We start from the raw sequence: 19,059 nt of genomic DNA on the forward strand, positions 1-19,059 counted from the left end.
CATATTTGGAAGTTCATATGGACAAAGCTTACAGTTAAAATGTTATAATAAATCACAGTTTAAGAAGTTCATTGAGCTGCTGGGAAAAACAATTAAGTGCTATTAACATAGAAATATTCTGTCCTCCCATTAACCGAGTACACAGCGTTTCAGCAGCTTGATTGACGGAATTATAAAGGAAACTTTCAAAGTGACCTTGCCTTAACTTTCCCGCTTTCAGACAGTAAATCACCAGGTCTTTGATAGTTTGAAGGGTAGCCTTCATCCTGCACAGCCTGCAGGTTACATCCTCCAAGCTCAATCCCGACCTTGGGCCAATACATTCACCAGTGGGATAATGATTTTATTTCAATCCAATATATTGAGCTCTCACAAGGGAACAGGTGAACATATTTAGATAATTTAGCTCTCGTTTTTTTATAAATCTAGAATATTGGAGGTATATATGCATATATATATATATATATATATATATATATATATTGGTTTTTTTTTGTTTTTGTTTAGAACAGCATGGAAAACGCTGTTCCCTCGAGCTGCACTCCTCACCATCCAGTTCCAAACATGAGGTTTCAAATTACCTCATTGCAAAGCACGGGTTGAAAGAAGAATCTGCACCAAGTGCGTGCATTTAAACAGCCTTTAATATTTCATAGCAGTTTCTTTAAAAAGGAATTTTCCCAATAATATCATTAGCCAGTGTATATCATGGTGGCAGTGTTACTCGCTGGTTGCATTCACAGGCTGGAATGTTCACATAGAATCTTTTGGTGTAAAGACGTTCCAGAAGATGACATTACCGGGCGCATAGAAACACTTGTGTACAGGCGTGTTATAAATGCCATATCATATCAAGTAACTTTGGGTCTCACCCTAAATTACCAGGGGAATCCAGATGTGGACCCCCTTGCTCACTGCTCTTAGAAAGGCACAGCTTCACCTAACTGATGATGCCCAACTAGGCTGAAACACGTGTATGGGGTTGCTGTGGTACTCTTGTTCAGAGGAGAATTGCCTAGCATTTTGGTGCTGGACTGGGCAGGACAAAGACTGATATGCGGGGAAGTTTCTTCTCTGTGAAAAGAACAGTGAGCTAAAGACTTGGTTGAGACTCTCCCAGGGACCATCCACCCAAGAACAAGTCAATGGGCTGTGTTTGTGCTGGTAGAGAGTTTCCCAGACCCCCCTCTGTTTTGTGTGCTATATATATATATATATATATATATATATATATATATATATATATATATCTCATGGTGGCATTCACAGGCTGGAATGTTCACATAGAATCTTTTGGTGTAAAGACGTTCCAGAAGATGACATTACCAGGCGCATAGAGACACTTGTGTACAGACGTGTTATAAATGCCATATCATATCATATCATACGCAGCAGAAAAGATGAAGACAAATTAAAAGATGTGCACTTACTTGGAAATCTGGGGGGAAAAAGAAAAGGAAACAATTAGAATATAGAAGAAGAGGCTTAATGCACTAGCAAGGTCTTCAAACATTGTTTGATCAGGACAATAAGTTATTTCTCATTCAGTGCATTGACAGAGACTGCTTTTCCTTTCTATAATTCAGTTGATCGGGTGTTGGGCAATCCTGTTCAATGAACAGGGAGAGGCAGGGTCGCCATGAGTGCAGTGGGACACCCAGAATCCTCGGCTCAAATTGGTGCACCCTATCCAAGGGCAGACTGGCCTAAAGGTCTATTAGGATGTGGTCACGACAGCACAGTGCTAATGGAAGACCATGAGGCTCATGCATGAAGCGTCGGAGATGGCTGTGGTGCGTATCCATCTCGGTCCAAGCTTCGTGGCCTTCCAGAAGAACAAACCTCCAGCAGCTATAGACCACATTCCCAACTTAAATCTTTGGAAACACTTCCTTATAACATTGGCACTGAAAGACTGTCCCTTGTGAAGTAGGCTGTACCTATCCAATAAGACAATTTCAAGCCACAGGGGCTGTTGCTATTTAGTTAAAATGTCTAATTAAAAATTAAGACACAGGGAAATTGAAACAAAAATTGAAAATCTCACTACAGTCTCTAAAACAGCGAAAAAGATTGAATTAGAACTTGCAGTGAGTGTTGTTGCACTCCCTAACCAATACTTTCCCTCTGGCAGAAAATCAAGCCCTTCAGCCCAGAAAACAACTTCAGATCAGCTGACCAAGCCTTGGCCTTCTCCCGCCTGGATGCGATGCTGGCAGTGCCCTTTAGGAAGATCTTCTGACGCATACCCTGGAACCCCTAAAATGTGTCCTGCATGCTGCAGCCTGACTCATAAAGGACTCTGCAAATTCGACCACATCCCCCCCCAACTGCAAATCCTGTTGTATTATCTAAAAGGCTGCCACCCTGAAGTCCCCAAGCTACCTCACTGAGAATCCCGGCATCTCTGGACAATCCACCTGGACAGACTTGAACTCCGCTGGAGCAGGAAGATAAGAACCAGAAGACATACCTACTCCGTCTAAGCCCCAAGACTCTGGAACATCCTCCCCATCAACATCAGACTCGTTCCCGCACTTCTAAAGCTCTGGTAGGTGCTCAAGCCCTCTTCTTTGAAGAATGCCCCCTCCATAAAACCTAAATCCACATACCCTCCACTCCCTACCATACTTGAGACTGGGTGATCTGATCCCCACTGTGCCTGCCCTGCCCGTCCCCTGTTGTTAGATCTCCACTCCCTTGATTCTCTGGTTCCCTCACTGTGTTCTTCCCCGTATCATTTTAAAGTGCTCCATTGCTTCCCGAAGCTAAGTTTGCACTCAATAAATACCCTGATAATAATTTCATTTAGACTTATCTTTGGTGACTGAGTTCTCTCTCATCTTCTTTCTCGGTTCTTCATAAGCCTCTGTTGGTGAACTTACGTCTATGCCTCACAGGCAAACACTTCAACTCACAGAGGCTCTGTCCAGCCCTGAGGGGTGTGTGAGCCACTGGACAAGAGGCCACATAACTACCTACCAAAGTCTGCTCTGAGCGAGATGTAAGATAAATGTGAGTGCTGGGCACCTGCTGTACCTTTGAGTCTCTTTTGCACAGAGGAGTCGAGATGCGTACGGTGAGCCTCACAGCACACTGTGCATTAGGTAAATATGGCAAAATAGGGCAAAATCATTTTGCCGCTTTTTTTCCTGTTATTGCTTGCATCATCTAAATAAATAAATAAATAAATAAATAAATAAATAAATAAATAAGCGCCATATGCCCCCGGGTTCGGTGTGCTTCAGAAATGTCAAAATAAATAAATAAATAAATAATACAGAGTAGAGTACATAGATGTTGCTGAGCCTGACTTTGTCACAACCTCTGTTTACCCAAGTCTTTATCATGAAAACATCCAAAAAGTGCATGAGGAATTGAGTTTTTTTTTTATACCAGTGCAACATTTTATGCAATCTGGAAAGAGTTATGAGGCTCTGTGCGGTCATTTCTGCTCTTCTGAAAATCTTCGTAATTGTGCACTATAGGTTTCAATTCAAGCTATACCTGCGCCCCTAATGTCTTAACCGCTACCTCAATGCTGGCTTAAATTATTTCAGCCAGTTCCTCAGTCACTGGAGCCCAGACAGGTAGTGTACGAGGTCAAAGTGTTAACCTCATATCAGTGGATGGATACTGGTTTGAACTGGCCATTCTCCCATCAAGATCTTTTATCCAGTGTCAATGTCACAACAAGTCAATTCTAGGCGGCTGCATCGGCGCATTGAGAACGTGGCACCTTAGGGTACCATTTTGACACTAAAAGCAATATGTCCTCAATGTAGGGGGGGCACTAAGATGCTTTTTAGCATGGGGGCTCATACATTTTTACACCGGCCCTGCCTCTACCCTACTCCCCCAGGCAGAACCTCCTTTCTCCACTTGTTGCAGGAGGGCAACCTTATGCCAATGGCATGTTTGTAGAGTCAATAATACAGCCTGTATCCTTTTAACCCATTGGAGGTCTCAGTGACAGCTTCAGCTTACCCTCTTCCCGCCTTCTGTGATGCTGCTGGAAAACCACCAATGGAAGCCTTTCCAAAGGCAATCTTGGAAGCAGCCAATCAGGTTGTTCGGAGCACAGGCTAATTCCTCTGGTCCAGAGCAAGCTGTTTGACCACTTTGGTACTCCCACTCCCTCTCCCAACCTTCCAGGCCTCCAACACGTGTCCCTACTCCTCTGAGAGCGCCCTTTTCCCCTTTGCATGGAGGCCATCTTGCCTACATATGTTTAATTAACAGACACACAGATCACGCTCTGCAGGTGATCTTTTTTTCTGTCAAATAAAGTAAACAATTTGTATCCCACATTTTTTCAGGAGTCCTAATGGCACTTAGGCCTACAGTGACAGACTGCACAGGTATGGTAATATCCCGCCCCCTTGTTAAAGGATTTCATTATACTCTAGCTTATTAACTCAGGCCACGTACCTTTACCACTAAGCATGGCCCACTACTGAAGGTATTATTACCCACTTTAAAAAAAATGCCCAGTCCTTCATCACCTACAAAGGTCAACAGTAAGAGTTCTACAGTGGCCTATTTCTTGGCCTGTTGTTTCCTGGTATGGCATCATTCAGTAACTGAGCCCATTAATGACACATACATTTAAATATTTCCTATTGTCTTCCAATAGGAGCGGTCAGATGAATGGGTGGTCAGACAGGCTGAGGAGTTCACCTTGAAGAGTTACTCTCCTGCTTTCAGCGATTGGCTGCTCCAGGGTTGAGCTGCGTGCTAATTGGAAACCTTTCATTGGCTACAGCCAAAATCCACAAAACTCTGGTGCAAAGTCTGAGCTCAGCACAAACATTCAGATTTCTCGGCACTGCACATACGTATGAAAATGAACAGATCAGAGTTCTTACCTCGAACCCCACCGCTGACATCGCCATAACTGTTATACTGAGCAAAGTCTGTCGATACCGGCTGCACCGGGTAAGGAGGAAGAGAGAAGGAAGAGGAGGTCAGGACATGATGCGTATTCTGTGAGGGCAGGTGCTCTCGGTTGCGGAGTCTTTCCTCATGAGGCCGGGGTTTTGGCTTGTTTTCAACGGACCACATGATGAAAGACTTCCATAACGACAAGGGATTGATGGAACAAAAAAACGTATGATTGTTTACATAATATACTCAAAAGGTAAAGGAATCATTATATCTTCAGCCCTGAAGAAGCACATACTGGAATGAAACACCTATCAGCGTTGCACCAGTAATTGTTAAACCGCGTTCACACTTGCTTGTGTCCACTCAGAGAGTGGCACATGTGTACCAACAGACAGGAGGGCAGTCAGACTAGCATTACACAGTTGTCCACATGCCACGGAATGACTCAAACATTTGCCACAAGGTTGTCCAAGGACTGACCTGGCATGTTTCCTGAGTTCCGCTTTCACTCTCCTACAGAAACACTGTGGAAATCAGCTTGGTATCCCACTGCTGTGCAGGACGTCACTTCCTAGTGCACTAATTCTGAGTCTCAGACACAAGTTTACCTTTTTACTCCCGTGCAAGTGATCCTTAACACATGGCCAAGCTGAGTTATATGGATGTTCCCAAGTGTCCTACATCCTCATCAGTGCCAATGGTCCAGACTCCCTTTATTTTGTCAAACTGCTTCTCCTTACCTTGTTCATCACATTGCAAGTGTCTGAGCCCACCCGGGCAGAGATGTTCTAACAAGCTATGAGGAAACCCCAGTGCGCACAGTTCTGTGTCCCAGCAGCAGCCCCCATCTTACCCTGTGAAGTCCGTTCCTTCCATAGCCGGGTAGGGAAGACGTCTTGGATGCGGAGGCCTGCGGGGCTGAGGAAGGGAAGCAGAGGAGAAAGCTCTGTTATTCAGGTGTGCAGGGAAAGCTCAGGGAAGCATCGGCGTTCAACACCAGGGATTTGCCCACCCACCTCATTAGTGGATGAAATCCATCCAATTACCAGTGTTCATTCAGGCAGTTTCAACTCTGAGCAGGGGAGTAAGCTCAGAAGGGAAGGTTAGTTCTGGAATATTGAAGGAAAGCATCCCCCTTAAATCAAGAAAACGGAATCTGATATCAGAATTTTATTTTCCAGGTTTTAGCGGTCTGGTGAGGAGGTAGTCTCCAACATTACAGCTTGTCATCAGAAACAGTTTGCAGGCTAGGGTTGGACACACTGCTGAGATGGTGGCTTCTATCACCAACTCACATAAAAAGAAACCCCCCTACACAAGTGACCTCTTCCATTTAACCCTCTATTCTACCCCTCCACCAAAATCACCGTCAACTACCCACCTGGGTATCTTTTGACAATAGTTTGCATGCCGAAGGATACACACAGCAAAGAATGTTTGGAATGCAGTACTTAGTCCTGTCATCCCTAATGCCCTCTGCCACTTACATGACAATATTTGGCCAATAATGGCTGGGATTCCAAAAAGCCAAAATTAACCATTCTGAAACAACAATGTGTAGTCTCTTCCCTTGTAACACTAACATTTGAGATGACGGTAACACTGGGGCAGGTACCACAAGCACTTACACAAACTAACAGGAGGAGAGTCGTATCGACTGGCGGGAAGCGGGGAACGTTCTCTGCTCTCTCTCTCCATTTCTTCCTTTAGTATCAATTGCCCAAGACCTGAATTCAGCTGAATGTGAACAAAACAGAATAAAACCAAGAGATTATTGCACATCTTGTAAACAAGCTCAACTTTCATGATCTTCACATGGATTTGTATGATTAGTGCTTCTTGAAGGACCTATAAACCCATGTTCTTCTGGCTGTCTCTGCTCCCTCCTTGAAGAATAGACATGCACAATGGTCTTTCCTCGAAATAGGTTTTAGGCGTTCGAGGCAACCTTCACCAAACCCCAAAGAAACCAGATAACTTGTCCAAAAGTGTGAAGTGGAATTGACTTAATGCACTCTAATAGTGCACACTTGGCTTGACTCCTAACATTGTGGCACTAAAATGGCACGATACGTTATGATGTGATATGATGAGTCATTTATAACGCACCTGTACACATGGGTTTCACGAACACAGTGTCACAAAGGGGGAAATATAAGCTTCATACAATACGCACACACACACAAGCAAAAGAAGGAACTCTACAGTAAGTTGTACTGCCAACAACAATTATTTTAAGCATTGCAGGCAATTTATGGTTGGGCAAAGAACACTTTATCTGATCCTATTCTACTTTGAGACTACAACCTGTGTAACTTCAGAAGAAGTATCTCTCCTATTTACATCACAGCCACATACAATCTCAACACCCTTGTCACTCACTCCATGAAACTTACCTCCTTTGTAACTCAAACCCCTCATCCTTATCTTTGCAACTCACTACTCTGTCCATGTCCACTTTACATCCTTATACCATTGGCTAGAGTGTCCTGAGCCCTTCTAAGCTTGGAATTGGTAGCCAATTGGCTTGTACCTGTTTTCGGTTTAGTTCATGTTATTCCTCGTTTCTTCTGTAGGACGGACGGCTACCCTGGATTCCGCCATTCACATTGGAATCCATTTTGAATTGAGTATCCCCCCTCTTAACATGCAAAATGCAAATCCAATACCTGGTAACAACCCGCTGTCCTGTACACCCAGGAAACGTCGTGTAGCTCGTCCGACCAATTGAGAGTGTGTGCTATCGCACATTCTTGACCATTCTATTGAATCCCTTAATCGAAACATTTCCCTGCGGAACAAATAGGGTGGGGGCCGGCCTGATTTAACTGGGGCATAACATCAGTGCAGGCATCAGTGAAAAAGAGGATCACAATCACACATTACAATTCATCACTATCCCGAAGAGACTGTGCAATAATACCCAAGGGGGTGTTTTTGGTAACATGTGTTGCAAATAACACATTTGCTGAGTAACATTGGTTACAACTAGTGAGGTCATTTTTGAAAATGGCCCCCGTTGGCCATAAAAAGTTGTCCATTCAGACAACAGATCTGGCCCACACTAGAACCATGGGCTGGCACTTCGGGCATTGCCGTGTATGCCAGTCCGAGCCTGGGATCAAGCCCCTATTGCTTCAGACAAAGGGCCATTTCATTTAACACACGTCAAAAGCTCTTACGGCTCAGAATCACAAGATCACCATCAGTAACACATCATGCAGATATGATGTGTCTGGAGGTGAGTAGATAGAGTTTCACTGTCATTTACTTGCCCATTAACTACAGAGGTCAGCCAATACTACCACAAAGGTTACTACCAGGGCTGCAGATAAGATTTGGAAGTGGGAGTGTGATGTTTTGTAATCCATAGTTCTTTGCACCTAGTAATTCATGCAAGTTAAAAGATGCAATTTTAGCTTTGAGTTCCTCTTCAGGAAAGCCAGTAATATTATTCAAGCTCCTTCGCGTGGCGCTGTCCTGCTGGTACCACTCATCCAATAGGTACATGGAGCCGCGTGGAGTAGAGAAATGGCCAGACTCCTATTTGTCCAATGTTTTCTGTTGGGTGCGTTCTCTGTTTTTAAGGAATACATAATGACTGGTATACTGCTTTCTATAGCGCCTGCCTTTGAGCTGTCGTATGTAATGCCCTTGGTGTGCTATATTTGCCAGCGGTGAGGAGAGTTACCAGATGTGCTGTAAGGCACACATCGTGAAGTCGTGCTTGTCAACGAAAATTAAGTTTATTTTGTAGCTTACGGTCTATGTCATTGTCTTTAGTGAAAATAATAAAGTGTGTGGTTGTATTTTAGTAGGACTGTACTGGAGGTTATCATGTATTATAGACATGCTAAGGTCGTAGGTTTGTGTGGAGATGGAACGGCAGTTAGTTAAGTCGACAGTGCATTTTATTTCGGTTGAAGCCGAGAGATTGGTATAAATGTGTGTGTTAGTAATTGTTTGAGTGCATGAGAATGGAGTGTGAGCCTGTGTGTTAGTAATTGTTTGAGTGCATGAGAATGTGCTGGAAGCTTTCAGTGAGTGAAGTAGTTACTCAACAGTTCTCGAGAGCTGTTGGCGAGCAGGCCCCATTTTGATCTAACCTTGTTGTATACAATTTGTTTACACAACTCAGAAAAAGAGGAGGGACGTGTTTGTCTGGGCAAGTCCCTGATCAAACTAAGTTCACGTTTGTGTGTGTATATATATATATGCAAGCCCCTGATCGAACTTGATTCATGTGAGTGAGTGTGTGTGAGCAAGCCACTGATCAAACCGAGTCCACGTGCATGCGTGCATGTGCCTGTGTGTATGCAAGTCCCTGATCGAACTAAATACATGTGTGTGTATGTTTGTTTGTGTGAGCAAATCCTTGATTCAGCTAAGTCCATGCACGTGCGTACGTGTGAGCCCCGGATCAAGCTGTCTGTGTGTGTGTGTGTGTGTGTGTGTGTGTGTGTGTGTGTGTGTGAGCAAGTACCTGATTGAACTGAGTTCACGTGCGTGCGTGCGTTCGTGTGTGTGTGAGCAAATCCTTGATTCAGCTGAGTCCACGCATGTGTATATGTGTGAGTCCCTGATCAAGCTGCGTGTGTGTGTGTGTGTAAGCAAGTTCCTGATCGAACTTAATACATGTGTGTGTATGTTTGTGTGTTTCAGCAAATCAGGGGAGTTGCTAGGTCTGGAAAAGACCCGGGGCTAAGCTGATGTCAGAACTGTTGGGACTGGGGGCTAGCTAGTCTTTTGGCTGTAGCTCCTGAGATTCTATCCGGGGCTACAACCAATAGATCAGGGGCTATAGCCCCCTTACCCCCCCCCAGCAACGCCCCTGGAGCAAATGCTTCATTCAGCTAAGTACATGCACGTGTATATGTGTGAGCCCCGTATCAAGCTGTATGTGTGTGTGTGTGTATGTGTGTGTGCGTGTGTTTATGAGCAAGTACCTAATGGAATTGAGCCCAAGGGCGTGCGTGTGTGCATGTGTGCGTGTGTGTGTGTGTGAGAAAATCAAACACAAGTACATAGGAGTTGGTTCTATGGCATTATTGGAGAGCTCATTGAAGGCGATGACCTTGGTATTGTATATATTTTTTAAAACATTGTGGGATGGGGGTGGGGCAGGATTGGACCATAGATTAGAGGATTAGCTTGACTCAGATAAACTCTTTGTCCTCTGATATTGCCCCACCACACCCAATGCAGTTGCCATACTTGACTCCAGTAGGCGATTCGGGTGACGGCAGAAAGCAGGCTGCATTAGGAGGCAGACATTGAGCTACTGGAGGTGAACTTTAGCAGAATGGACCCGAAGGACAGGTAGCCCAGGACTGAGACAGATGAGACTATAGAGTGGAGACTGGCTCAATGCACTATACCGGCTTGGCTCTCGGCTACATGGTCACATGGCTTTCTAAGTTGATTCAACAAAGAATCTCACCTGTGCTATTTTTTGACTAAAAACTAAATAACCAGTCTTTGCAGATGTGTTTTTGGACTAAGACGTTTGGTCTGGGTCTGTAATGGTAAAACCTAGGTGCAGCCCTGGGGCAGTGTGTAAGAAGAGTCTAGTATTTTAGGACTAGGATGCTGTGAAGACTGTAGAAAAGTCCAGATGCTCCTGGGGAATAGGGGTGGGTGAAAAGAAATGATACTTTAGAAGAGTAGAGAAAGGACAGAAGGGTTAAACGAGTCGATGAGGGTGAGCTTGGCATGCTTGACCTTTCGGCAACCTTTGGTACAGTTCATGTTGGTATTCTTCTCTCCAGACAAGCTTAGATTGGTGGTATCCGAAGCAGCAGTGAGGTGGTTCTCTTCTTTTCTTGCTAATCAAACCCAACAGGTGAAAATGGAAGCTTACTCCTCCGACTCTCTTCCTCTCCCTTGTGGAGTTCCACAGGGGTCGTCTCTCACACCGTTATTTAATATCGATTTCAGCCTTTACTAAACATCTTCACCAAATTTTATTTAAGTTATCATTCGTACGCAGATGACACTCAAATCTATGTCAGACTCTAAAACCCCCGGAAGCATTTGGACGAATAGTAGCTTGTGCTAAAAAAAAAAAAAAAAAACTAGATAATGCAAAATAAACTGCAATTGAATCCTTCCAAAACGCAGGTTATATTATTTGGCCCAAATAAATTGCTGGCAGGCTCTCATTCCTGTATTCCTTGTCCCACCATGTTTTCTCCCAAAGTCAAAAATGTTGGTTCCATTTGACAGTGGAACTTGAAATGTGATCTACATATTACTGAAACTGTCAAATCAATCTATTATCAACTTAAACTAACACGGCCCATTCTCCCCCTGATAGCCGAAAAAGACGCTCAGTCAGTGTTGGGGCATTGGTTAACTCCAAATGCAAGGGCCTACTTATGGGGATCCCAGCCTGCCAGATGCATCGTCTCCAGGTGGCACAAACTGCGTCCATCAAACTTCTTTTTAGTATTCCAAGAACTCTGTCAATATCTCCTTTTTGCAAATGACTTCATTGGCTCCCGGTACATAAGAGAATCCGCTTTAAGACACTGTGGGCCTCATTACGAGGAGGGCGGTAAGGGGTTAACAGCGCTGGTAAAGGTGCGGAGCCGTTAACCCCTTACCACCCCATTACGAGGTCCGCTCGCGGGACCCGCTCAGGACGCCTGGTTTTACCAGACGTCCTTAGCGGGTCCTGCGAGCGGCCCAGCATGCTAAAAACGCGTTGTTAGCATGCCCCCCATTCCCATTGAGGCCTATGAAGACTCAAATGGGAATAGGTATGAGTTCCTGGAATGGGGAAATACCAGGCCCTCCTAGGTTGGAATGGCCTGGTATTTCCCCATTCAGGGAACCCAGACCCCAGTTTGGAGGCAGTCATGCCCTTAATAAGGGGCAATAACTCGTAATGATGCCCTTTGTCTTGTTGGTAAATGCCTCCATGGCCTAGCACCAAGCTACCTTGTCTTCATGATCCATTTTCACCATCCGAACCGCTCACTTCAATCCGTGGCCCGAAAGATCCTAAAAGTCCCTCCTTCTCATTTTCTTCACCGCGGACGAGAAGTTTCTCCCTGTGCGGTCCTTCAGCTTGGAACTCGCAGCCCCTGTATAAATGAAGTCTCTGTCGCTATCCAGGAAGAAGTTGAGTATCCACCTCTTTCCGTAACTACTACTCTGCTATCCACATTGGCTTCATGCTCATCGTATTATTTAACACCTGCGCCTGGATGCAGTATCTGCCTGGTTCCCTCAAGGGTACAGGCTTTACAAATATCCCTAACCAATCAGATCATCACGCAATCTGATTTCATTTGACGTGATGCGAGTTACATGACCCTCTTTCTGGTGATCAATAAGCAGGTAGACGTTACACCCCAGTTAGGAGTGTGCAGTAGAAGGGTTATATCATCATCCACGCGCACCTACTCCCCGCGTCTGGCCTTGGGAGGGAACATACACTTGGTGAAGGCATTGCACTAAACAGCTATTAGTCATGATGTTGCTCCCAATGTGTGGAAAGAGGGCAGTTATGAGGTCCGAGTGGGGTGGCTAAAGGGGCCAGGCTCCTAACATGAAGGTCCCAGGCTCTCCTGACAAGTACCCAGAAACGGTACTACATTAAAAAACCCAGACAAAAAAATAGCAAGGTCTAAAAGACTGAGTTTTATTTGGTCGAATTGCGAAAACATTGTTTGCTTTTTTTGCACTTGTTTTAATAATGGCGGGAGCCCCCTGCAAACCCCCACTTCCCCTACCTTAAATTATAACACACCCCAACCCCCCCTTATTTTTTTTTTTAAAGTTACAAAAAAACACAAAAATTCAACAAAAATAAAATCGATCTTTTCGCCCTCGCTTTCTGATTCGGTTTTATGGGGCATTACCGCCAGTGCTAAGCACCAGGAAGGTATCAAGACTGCTGTAGCATCACTCTAATTTCACCAAAATGCCAGTGGTAGAGGAAGTGACATTGCATGACCCTTGACCTCTGATGACATCACAGGAAATGATGTCATTTGACCCCACCCCAAAGTGACATCATGGGAAGCGATAGAACATGACATTTCACCCCTTTAATAAGTCTAGCAATTATTGCATAGAATTCCAGAAAGACAAACACTAACATACAGGGTTTCAGTGCTATGAGTACTGCGAGAGGTCGTGTAGACTCTGCACCAATTACCTTCATGAGCTGCTCCTCCTGAAGCTGCCGGCGTTTCTGCAGCTCCTCGTCCTCCTCGTCCCGGCCGTTGGACCTACGCCTCGTGTCTGCACCTGCTTGTGGGAAAACCAAAGTGACAAGGTTATTCAAATGGTGGCCATCTCTCCCAACAGGGACCACTCTCGGCCATCACTGATGTTACTAAGAGCTCATAGAAGGAGGGGGGACAAGTCACAGTCAGAAGGGACTGCGACAGAACATTTTAAATATTTCAGCAACCCTTGTTTCATGGATGCGCCGAGACTCTGTTACATTGCTGGACTTGGCATTGCCTTTACACCCGCATTCTAGGCCTCGCCGGTGCGTTAACCTTATGGTTTCATAAAATAAAGAGACTTGTTAAGAGACACAGAATGAACCATGTCACCTCCGTGCACCCCCACGCTTCAAAGTATTATGCGGCTGGTATCTAAGCAAGCCCAAGTGTGGCAGGGCCAAGGTGCATGGAGTTGACGTAACTTGCCAAGGATCACACCGTTTGGCCCAGTAATGGAATAGGCATTTATAATGAAGCAGGAAAAGCTCAGATTAAAACCCAAGTCCTCTTGTACTATAGTTTGCAACGAATCCACTAGATTACAAAACCTCCCAAAAAGGTACTGTTTGGTGACTCACTTTATGCCTTAAGATGAAAGATAGGTTTGTGCGATTAGACCCATACTGGAAGCCTGTATTGGCTTTTTTATCCGGATATCATGTTATATCAAGGCACTGTTTTATTGTGAATCCCTGTCTTTGAATACCTGAGTGAATTGCATTGGTTGTAATGGGAGCCCTAAATGATGGCTTACTATTATGAGTTCCACTGCGGGAATTAGAAAATAGGACTCCTTCTATTAGAAATCCCACTTCTCGTACATAAAGGACTCAGAGCACTGAACGAATGCCCTGTGGGACCCACCGTGTAAGCTGCTAACTACATTGCAGGGTCAAGATGGCTACACAATGAAAAGCCTGCTTCCTGCACCCAGAACTGGGTTCTTCTGTTTGTTTGTACATTAGCTCTCAGACTATTGTGTCCCAGCCTAGAGCACCACCATTCTGGTGGGATGCTCTCCAAGTGACCGGATGGGATGCTCTCCAAGTGACCGGATGGGATGCTCTCCAAGTGACCTGATGGGATGCTCTCCAAGTGACCGGATGGGATGCTCTCCAAGTGACCGGATGGGATGCTCTGCAAGTGACCTGATAGGATGCTCTCCAAGTGACCGGATGGGATGCTCTCCAAGTGACCTGATGGGATGCTCTCCAAGTGACCGGATGGGATGCTCTCCAAGTGACCTGATGGGATGCTCTCCAAGTGACCGGATGGGATGCTCTCCAAGTGACCGGATGGGATGCTCTCCAAGTGACCTGATGGGATGCTCTCCAAGTGACCTGATGGGATGCTCTCCAAGTGACCGGATGGGATGCTCTCCAAGTGACCTGATGGGATGCTCTCCAAGTGACATCCAGGGATACAGTTCCTTGATGGGGCTCGGAAAGATGTTCCTGGACTCCTGGTGGGGACATTTCATTTTTAGGGGTGATGGCTCTTAAGCACACCTTCGGTTCTTTGGACCTTTGGCAACTCTTCAGTACTTGGGACCACCTTCTGCTCTTAGTTTACGGCATTGCACCTCTTTGACATTTTACATATCTTTTTTACTGAGCACTCTTATCATCTCTACATAACCTTAGAGCCTCTTGGACCTTATTCAGCTTTTGGCGAGTTCAGCCTTCCTCCCCTCGCATGAATTTACAACCTCTTCCTCTCATAGTGACTTCAGATCTTATTATTATCTGAGTGACTTTGCACTATCTTGATTGAGCAGTGAGTTTGGACCTTCACCTGTTAGTGAGGAGGGGATTTCTCATATTGTAGTGAATTTGGAACTTCTTTATCTCTTTAGTGACTTAAGACATGTGTCGTTCACTGACATACAACATTCTTCACCTCAAAGTGATGCTGACTTTCCTTACCTCCATATTTAACCTGAGCCAGCATCATCTCTTTAGCGACTTAGGCCTGTGTAATTTAGTGACGTTCAACGTTCTTCGCCACTGAGTGAGGCTGGTTTTCCTCACCTCTTATTGAACCTGGACATTATCAGTGTCTTTGGTGAGTTAGGATCTTTGTCGTTTAGTGGCTTTTATGCTTCAACACCTTTTAGTGAGGATGCCCTTCCTCGCTCTTATTGAATCGGGATCGCCTTCAACTCTTATCAACATTAGACCTGCTTTAGATCTTAGCGACTTTCAATCCTCTTAATATTTTAGTGACTTTGTACATTTGCCTCTTACTGAGGATGTCCATCCTCACCTCTTTCTAAAACAGAATCTGGTCCATCTCTTAGCAAAGCTGAACTTCCTCTATATCCTAGTGACTTTGGGGTCCTCATGGTCATTGCATGACTTTGGACCATTGACTTTGGGTTCATCATGGTCATTCCATGACTTTGGACCATCTCCAATCGCTCATGAGAAGGGCCTTCCTCACATCTTATCGAACATGGACCCTCTTTATCTACTTGGGCCTTCAGCCTTCCGATATCTCTTATGTGTCTTTGGACACACCTAATCATTTGCTAAATCTGGATCCATTCACCTTTTAGTGAAGTTGGACCTGCTCGCATGTATGCACTGTCTCCACTTCTTCGTGACTTTGGCTTTGTTTAAATGGTTAGACTTTTTTATATCCCGAATAGACTGGAGTAAGTGGGTGGTCCGAGACCTGCATCCATTGCTTTTCTCTGTTCCTCCTCCCCTCCCGCCAAATCTGCTGAGCATTCCAAAGGTGAGGAAACTCTACCTGCATCCTAATTCAGAGAAGGTATGGAATTTCCTTGGCCAGTGCAAAGCCACAGTATACCAAGTGGTCTTCTACTCTCTGCCTTCCGGTGTAGGACACAGAGCCCTGAAGCTAAAGTCTTTGAGAACCAGGCTTGCACCCCAGGATCTCTTGCATGGCCGTCCACAGCCTCCTCATTAGGATTTGAATAACCTTTGCAAATGTACCTTTCCGGATGTTATGGGTTTTCTATCTGCAAGGATTCTCATACATAAAAAGCAAACAATTAAATCATGTACTGGACTAAAGGGTGATATTTCGTGTTGATGAGATGTACATAAAACAGAGAAAACAGAGAAACAGAACAAGAGTAACTGAAAGAAGTCAAGCTTCTACAAGAGGTTAAAACACCTTCTCTTTAAATAAACAGAGCAGTTCATTACTTGTATAGGGTGTGGATTCTGGCTTCTCGTTCTCCAGATATTATCGGGATGATCGAATAACTCAAAACAAAGCCACATTGGGGGTCTGGGTTTCAATGTAACACAGAGATGCAATGAGGAGTTACAGTATGAGTGCAATAACATCTGTTACAATTGAGGATTAACCATTTACATGTGGTCACTCCTCATAACATCTTGGCAGACTCCAGAGAATGCCCAAAAGGCCCCTATGAAGCGCCCAGCCACTGGATGCAGTAATGGTCAGGCTATTACCTGGTGACGTTGCCCATACATTAGAATGAGGCAGCCTATTGTGTTTTGGAATTACACCTATGAGTGAGAATAATTGAGCAATAGCAAAATGGTGCATTGAAAATGGATGTATAATAATTGATCTTTTCACAATTGACCTCGGGAGAATTGACCCTGGGAGAATTGATCTAATTTAAAAGGTCAGTTAGGACATATATGTGGGGGAAACCCCCCAGAACCCCTCACTCAATCCAACCCCCCCGCAATCCCCCACCCAATCCCCTTATATTATTTATAATCCAAAAAAATAATCCAAAACCAACTCAACACATATATAAAATAACTAAAATAATATAAAGGTCAATTGTGCAGAAGGTCAATTAGGACCACTATAATTAGGTCAATTAGGACAAAAGGTCAATTGTAAAAGGTCAATTTGGGTAATACCTTGAAAATGAAGGACACTTCTACATGGAAATGACTGCTCGTGCAGACTTCTCCAGATTACGCATTGAATTTTGGGTGCACTCCCTCGCTGGAAATGAAGGCAGTACAGGCTCCTTGAGCCAGGAGGCTCCTGGAAAGGGGACACAACCAATTGCTTGCACAAGCTGGTAAGGCAGAAGGGAGCGATTATTAGGCCTCGGCAATGCCTGTTCCAAACTGCATGCGACAACCTCAGCATCCTCCATTCGCTGCTGCAGAGGCCTAAATAGAGGAGCAACGCATGGTTGGCCAACACAACTGCAGGGAGGCTGGTATTCTCTCATCTAGTGGTGGATGGATGGCAGGTTCAGCTACATTGGATAGCTTTATAAAGACTTCTAAGCACAGTGGGATTGCCTGAACTTGTTGTGTGTGATTGCTCCTCTCCAGGACCTCGGAAATTGAAAGGTATAACTTTGGGAGAGAGGGTGCTATGGAGATATGCTTAGTTATCAGGTGTGATTCCCCAGAGAGCTGCCAGAATGTGTGTCAGGCAATGTGCACAGGCTGTCGCCATTGGAGGAATCATTCATCGGCTCTTCCCTGAAGGCCAATCGAAATGGACAACTGAGGAAGCAAAGATCTAAATGAGAAACAGACTGAGAACTCCTCGAGCTGTACCTTCAAAGGGGCACGTGGGTCAGTCCAGAAGTCTGTGTACTTTCTAAGGGAGAATAAAAGATGGAAGGAGCTGGCAGGAGATCCTGCTTGCAGCTTCGACATTTTCAGGGGATCAGCATAGATTGTGGGCTTTTGTGAATTCTTTCATGTGAATTCAGAATCTTCAACATGGCATTGGTTTTTCCGAAACATTCCGGTAACCTTTGGAGAGAAACAAACTAAAATAGAACAGAACCACATTGTGAGTGTGAATTGCTATGGTCACCTCCATCCAAACAGTGCCAGATCCCACCTTTGCCTCTTCCGCCCTTGCTCTGAATAATGTGTGCTCTCGGATTTGCATACCTAAGGCCGCCGGGGAGGCAGGGCCGGGCCAGTAGTCAGTCTCGATCTTTGGGACGGCGTTGGGTTCTGGAGCTTGGGCTGCCGGGAACTTGGAGGACTTGATGATGTCGTCCGAGTTGATCAGGGAAGCTGCATCTGGATGGCAACCAGGGAGGGGACTTAGTTCCATTTCACAGCCTCGGCCGCTCTTCTCAACTTACATCTCTGGTGTTTCTAGATCTTGGATCAGTTTCGGCCGTCCTACGCATTCGGCATTAAACATATAGGAGGCGGCGGAAACCTGCACCAGAGAAACATATGGCTCCATGTGCATTGCTTGGAAGAAACCTAGGTGTCTTGGTTTGAAAGAGTGGCTTTAGTGTTAAGGGAAAGAAGTGAATAATTGAAATAAGGGAAGGCAATCCACTTAGAGAACTACCCAGCTCGGTAGTGTAGAGCGTTCATTATACACACTCGCCTCCCACAACCACATCCACGCTTTCATGCACTTCCCACGCCGTCTGCATTCCCAAATGTGGGCCTGGAAAATATCTTGCCATCCCTATTTATCTAACATTATATCTACAGCGGCAGTATGTGTTCTTGCCTGCTACTCTTCACAGGTCAACTCTGTAAGTCAACATACCTTCATTTTGGGGTGAGTCCCCACACCGACTCCTGATGCCACTCTGTCATTTCACTGACATGTGAGCATATACAAAAATCAAGACACACAATACTGCTTGACAAAAGAATCTCCCCACATTTTCCTCACAAGCCAATCGCTGTAATGATGATGAATTATCCAGGGCTCTCTGCTGGCTGTACACAAAGCACATGTATGATAAATGGCACATCTCTGGGTGGGCAGTATAGCCAAAACTCCATGGAATTCTGCCAAGTCAACCAAGTCTTCAACTGAATGCCCTTGAACATGGGTGCAATAATGTGCATGTGTGGGTCTAGCATGAGCCAGAATGGCAGAGTTTTTCATTTCTGTGGAATCTTCACTACTCCGGCCAGTTCTGTGAGATTTTAACTACTATGGCAAGTCCTGAGCAGCTTCAAGT

The 19,059-nt window shown here is 45.0% G+C and overlaps 1 protein-coding gene across 20 annotated transcripts in view; it reads right to left on the reverse strand.

Annotated features, from left to right (window-relative positions):
- The window catches only part of ABLIM1 (actin binding LIM protein 1), a 1,283,500-nt gene that overhangs the window by 16,395 nt on the left and 1,248,046 nt on the right, over positions 1–19,059 (reverse strand). For 4 of the 20 annotated variants that reach the window (XM_069611882.1, XM_069611881.1, XM_069611878.1 and 1 more), the window contains 5 exons: positions 18,011–18,145; positions 13,055–13,149; positions 6,516–6,624; positions 5,741–5,805; positions 4,681–4,929 (listed from right to left, as the gene is read on the reverse strand). In XM_069611882.1, the coding sequence (XP_069467983.1) occupies positions 4,801–4,929; positions 5,741–5,805; positions 6,516–6,624; positions 13,055–13,149; positions 18,011–18,145 (533 nt within the window). In that variant the 3' untranslated portion in view covers positions 4,681–4,800. Of the gene's footprint in view, positions 1–1,265; positions 4,930–5,740; positions 5,806–6,515; positions 6,625–13,054; positions 13,150–18,010; positions 18,146–19,059 lie in introns of those variants that run through there. The other 16 variants (XM_069611888.1, XM_069611879.1, XM_069611877.1 and 13 more) reach the window with 13 other exon arrangements.

Source organism: Ambystoma mexicanum, chromosome 8 (genome assembly GCF_040938575.1).
Source record: "Ambystoma mexicanum isolate Mex_15411 chromosome 8, UKY_AmexF1_1, whole genome shotgun sequence".
Classification (NCBI taxonomy): Eukaryota; Metazoa; Chordata; class Amphibia; order Caudata; family Ambystomatidae; genus Ambystoma; species Ambystoma mexicanum.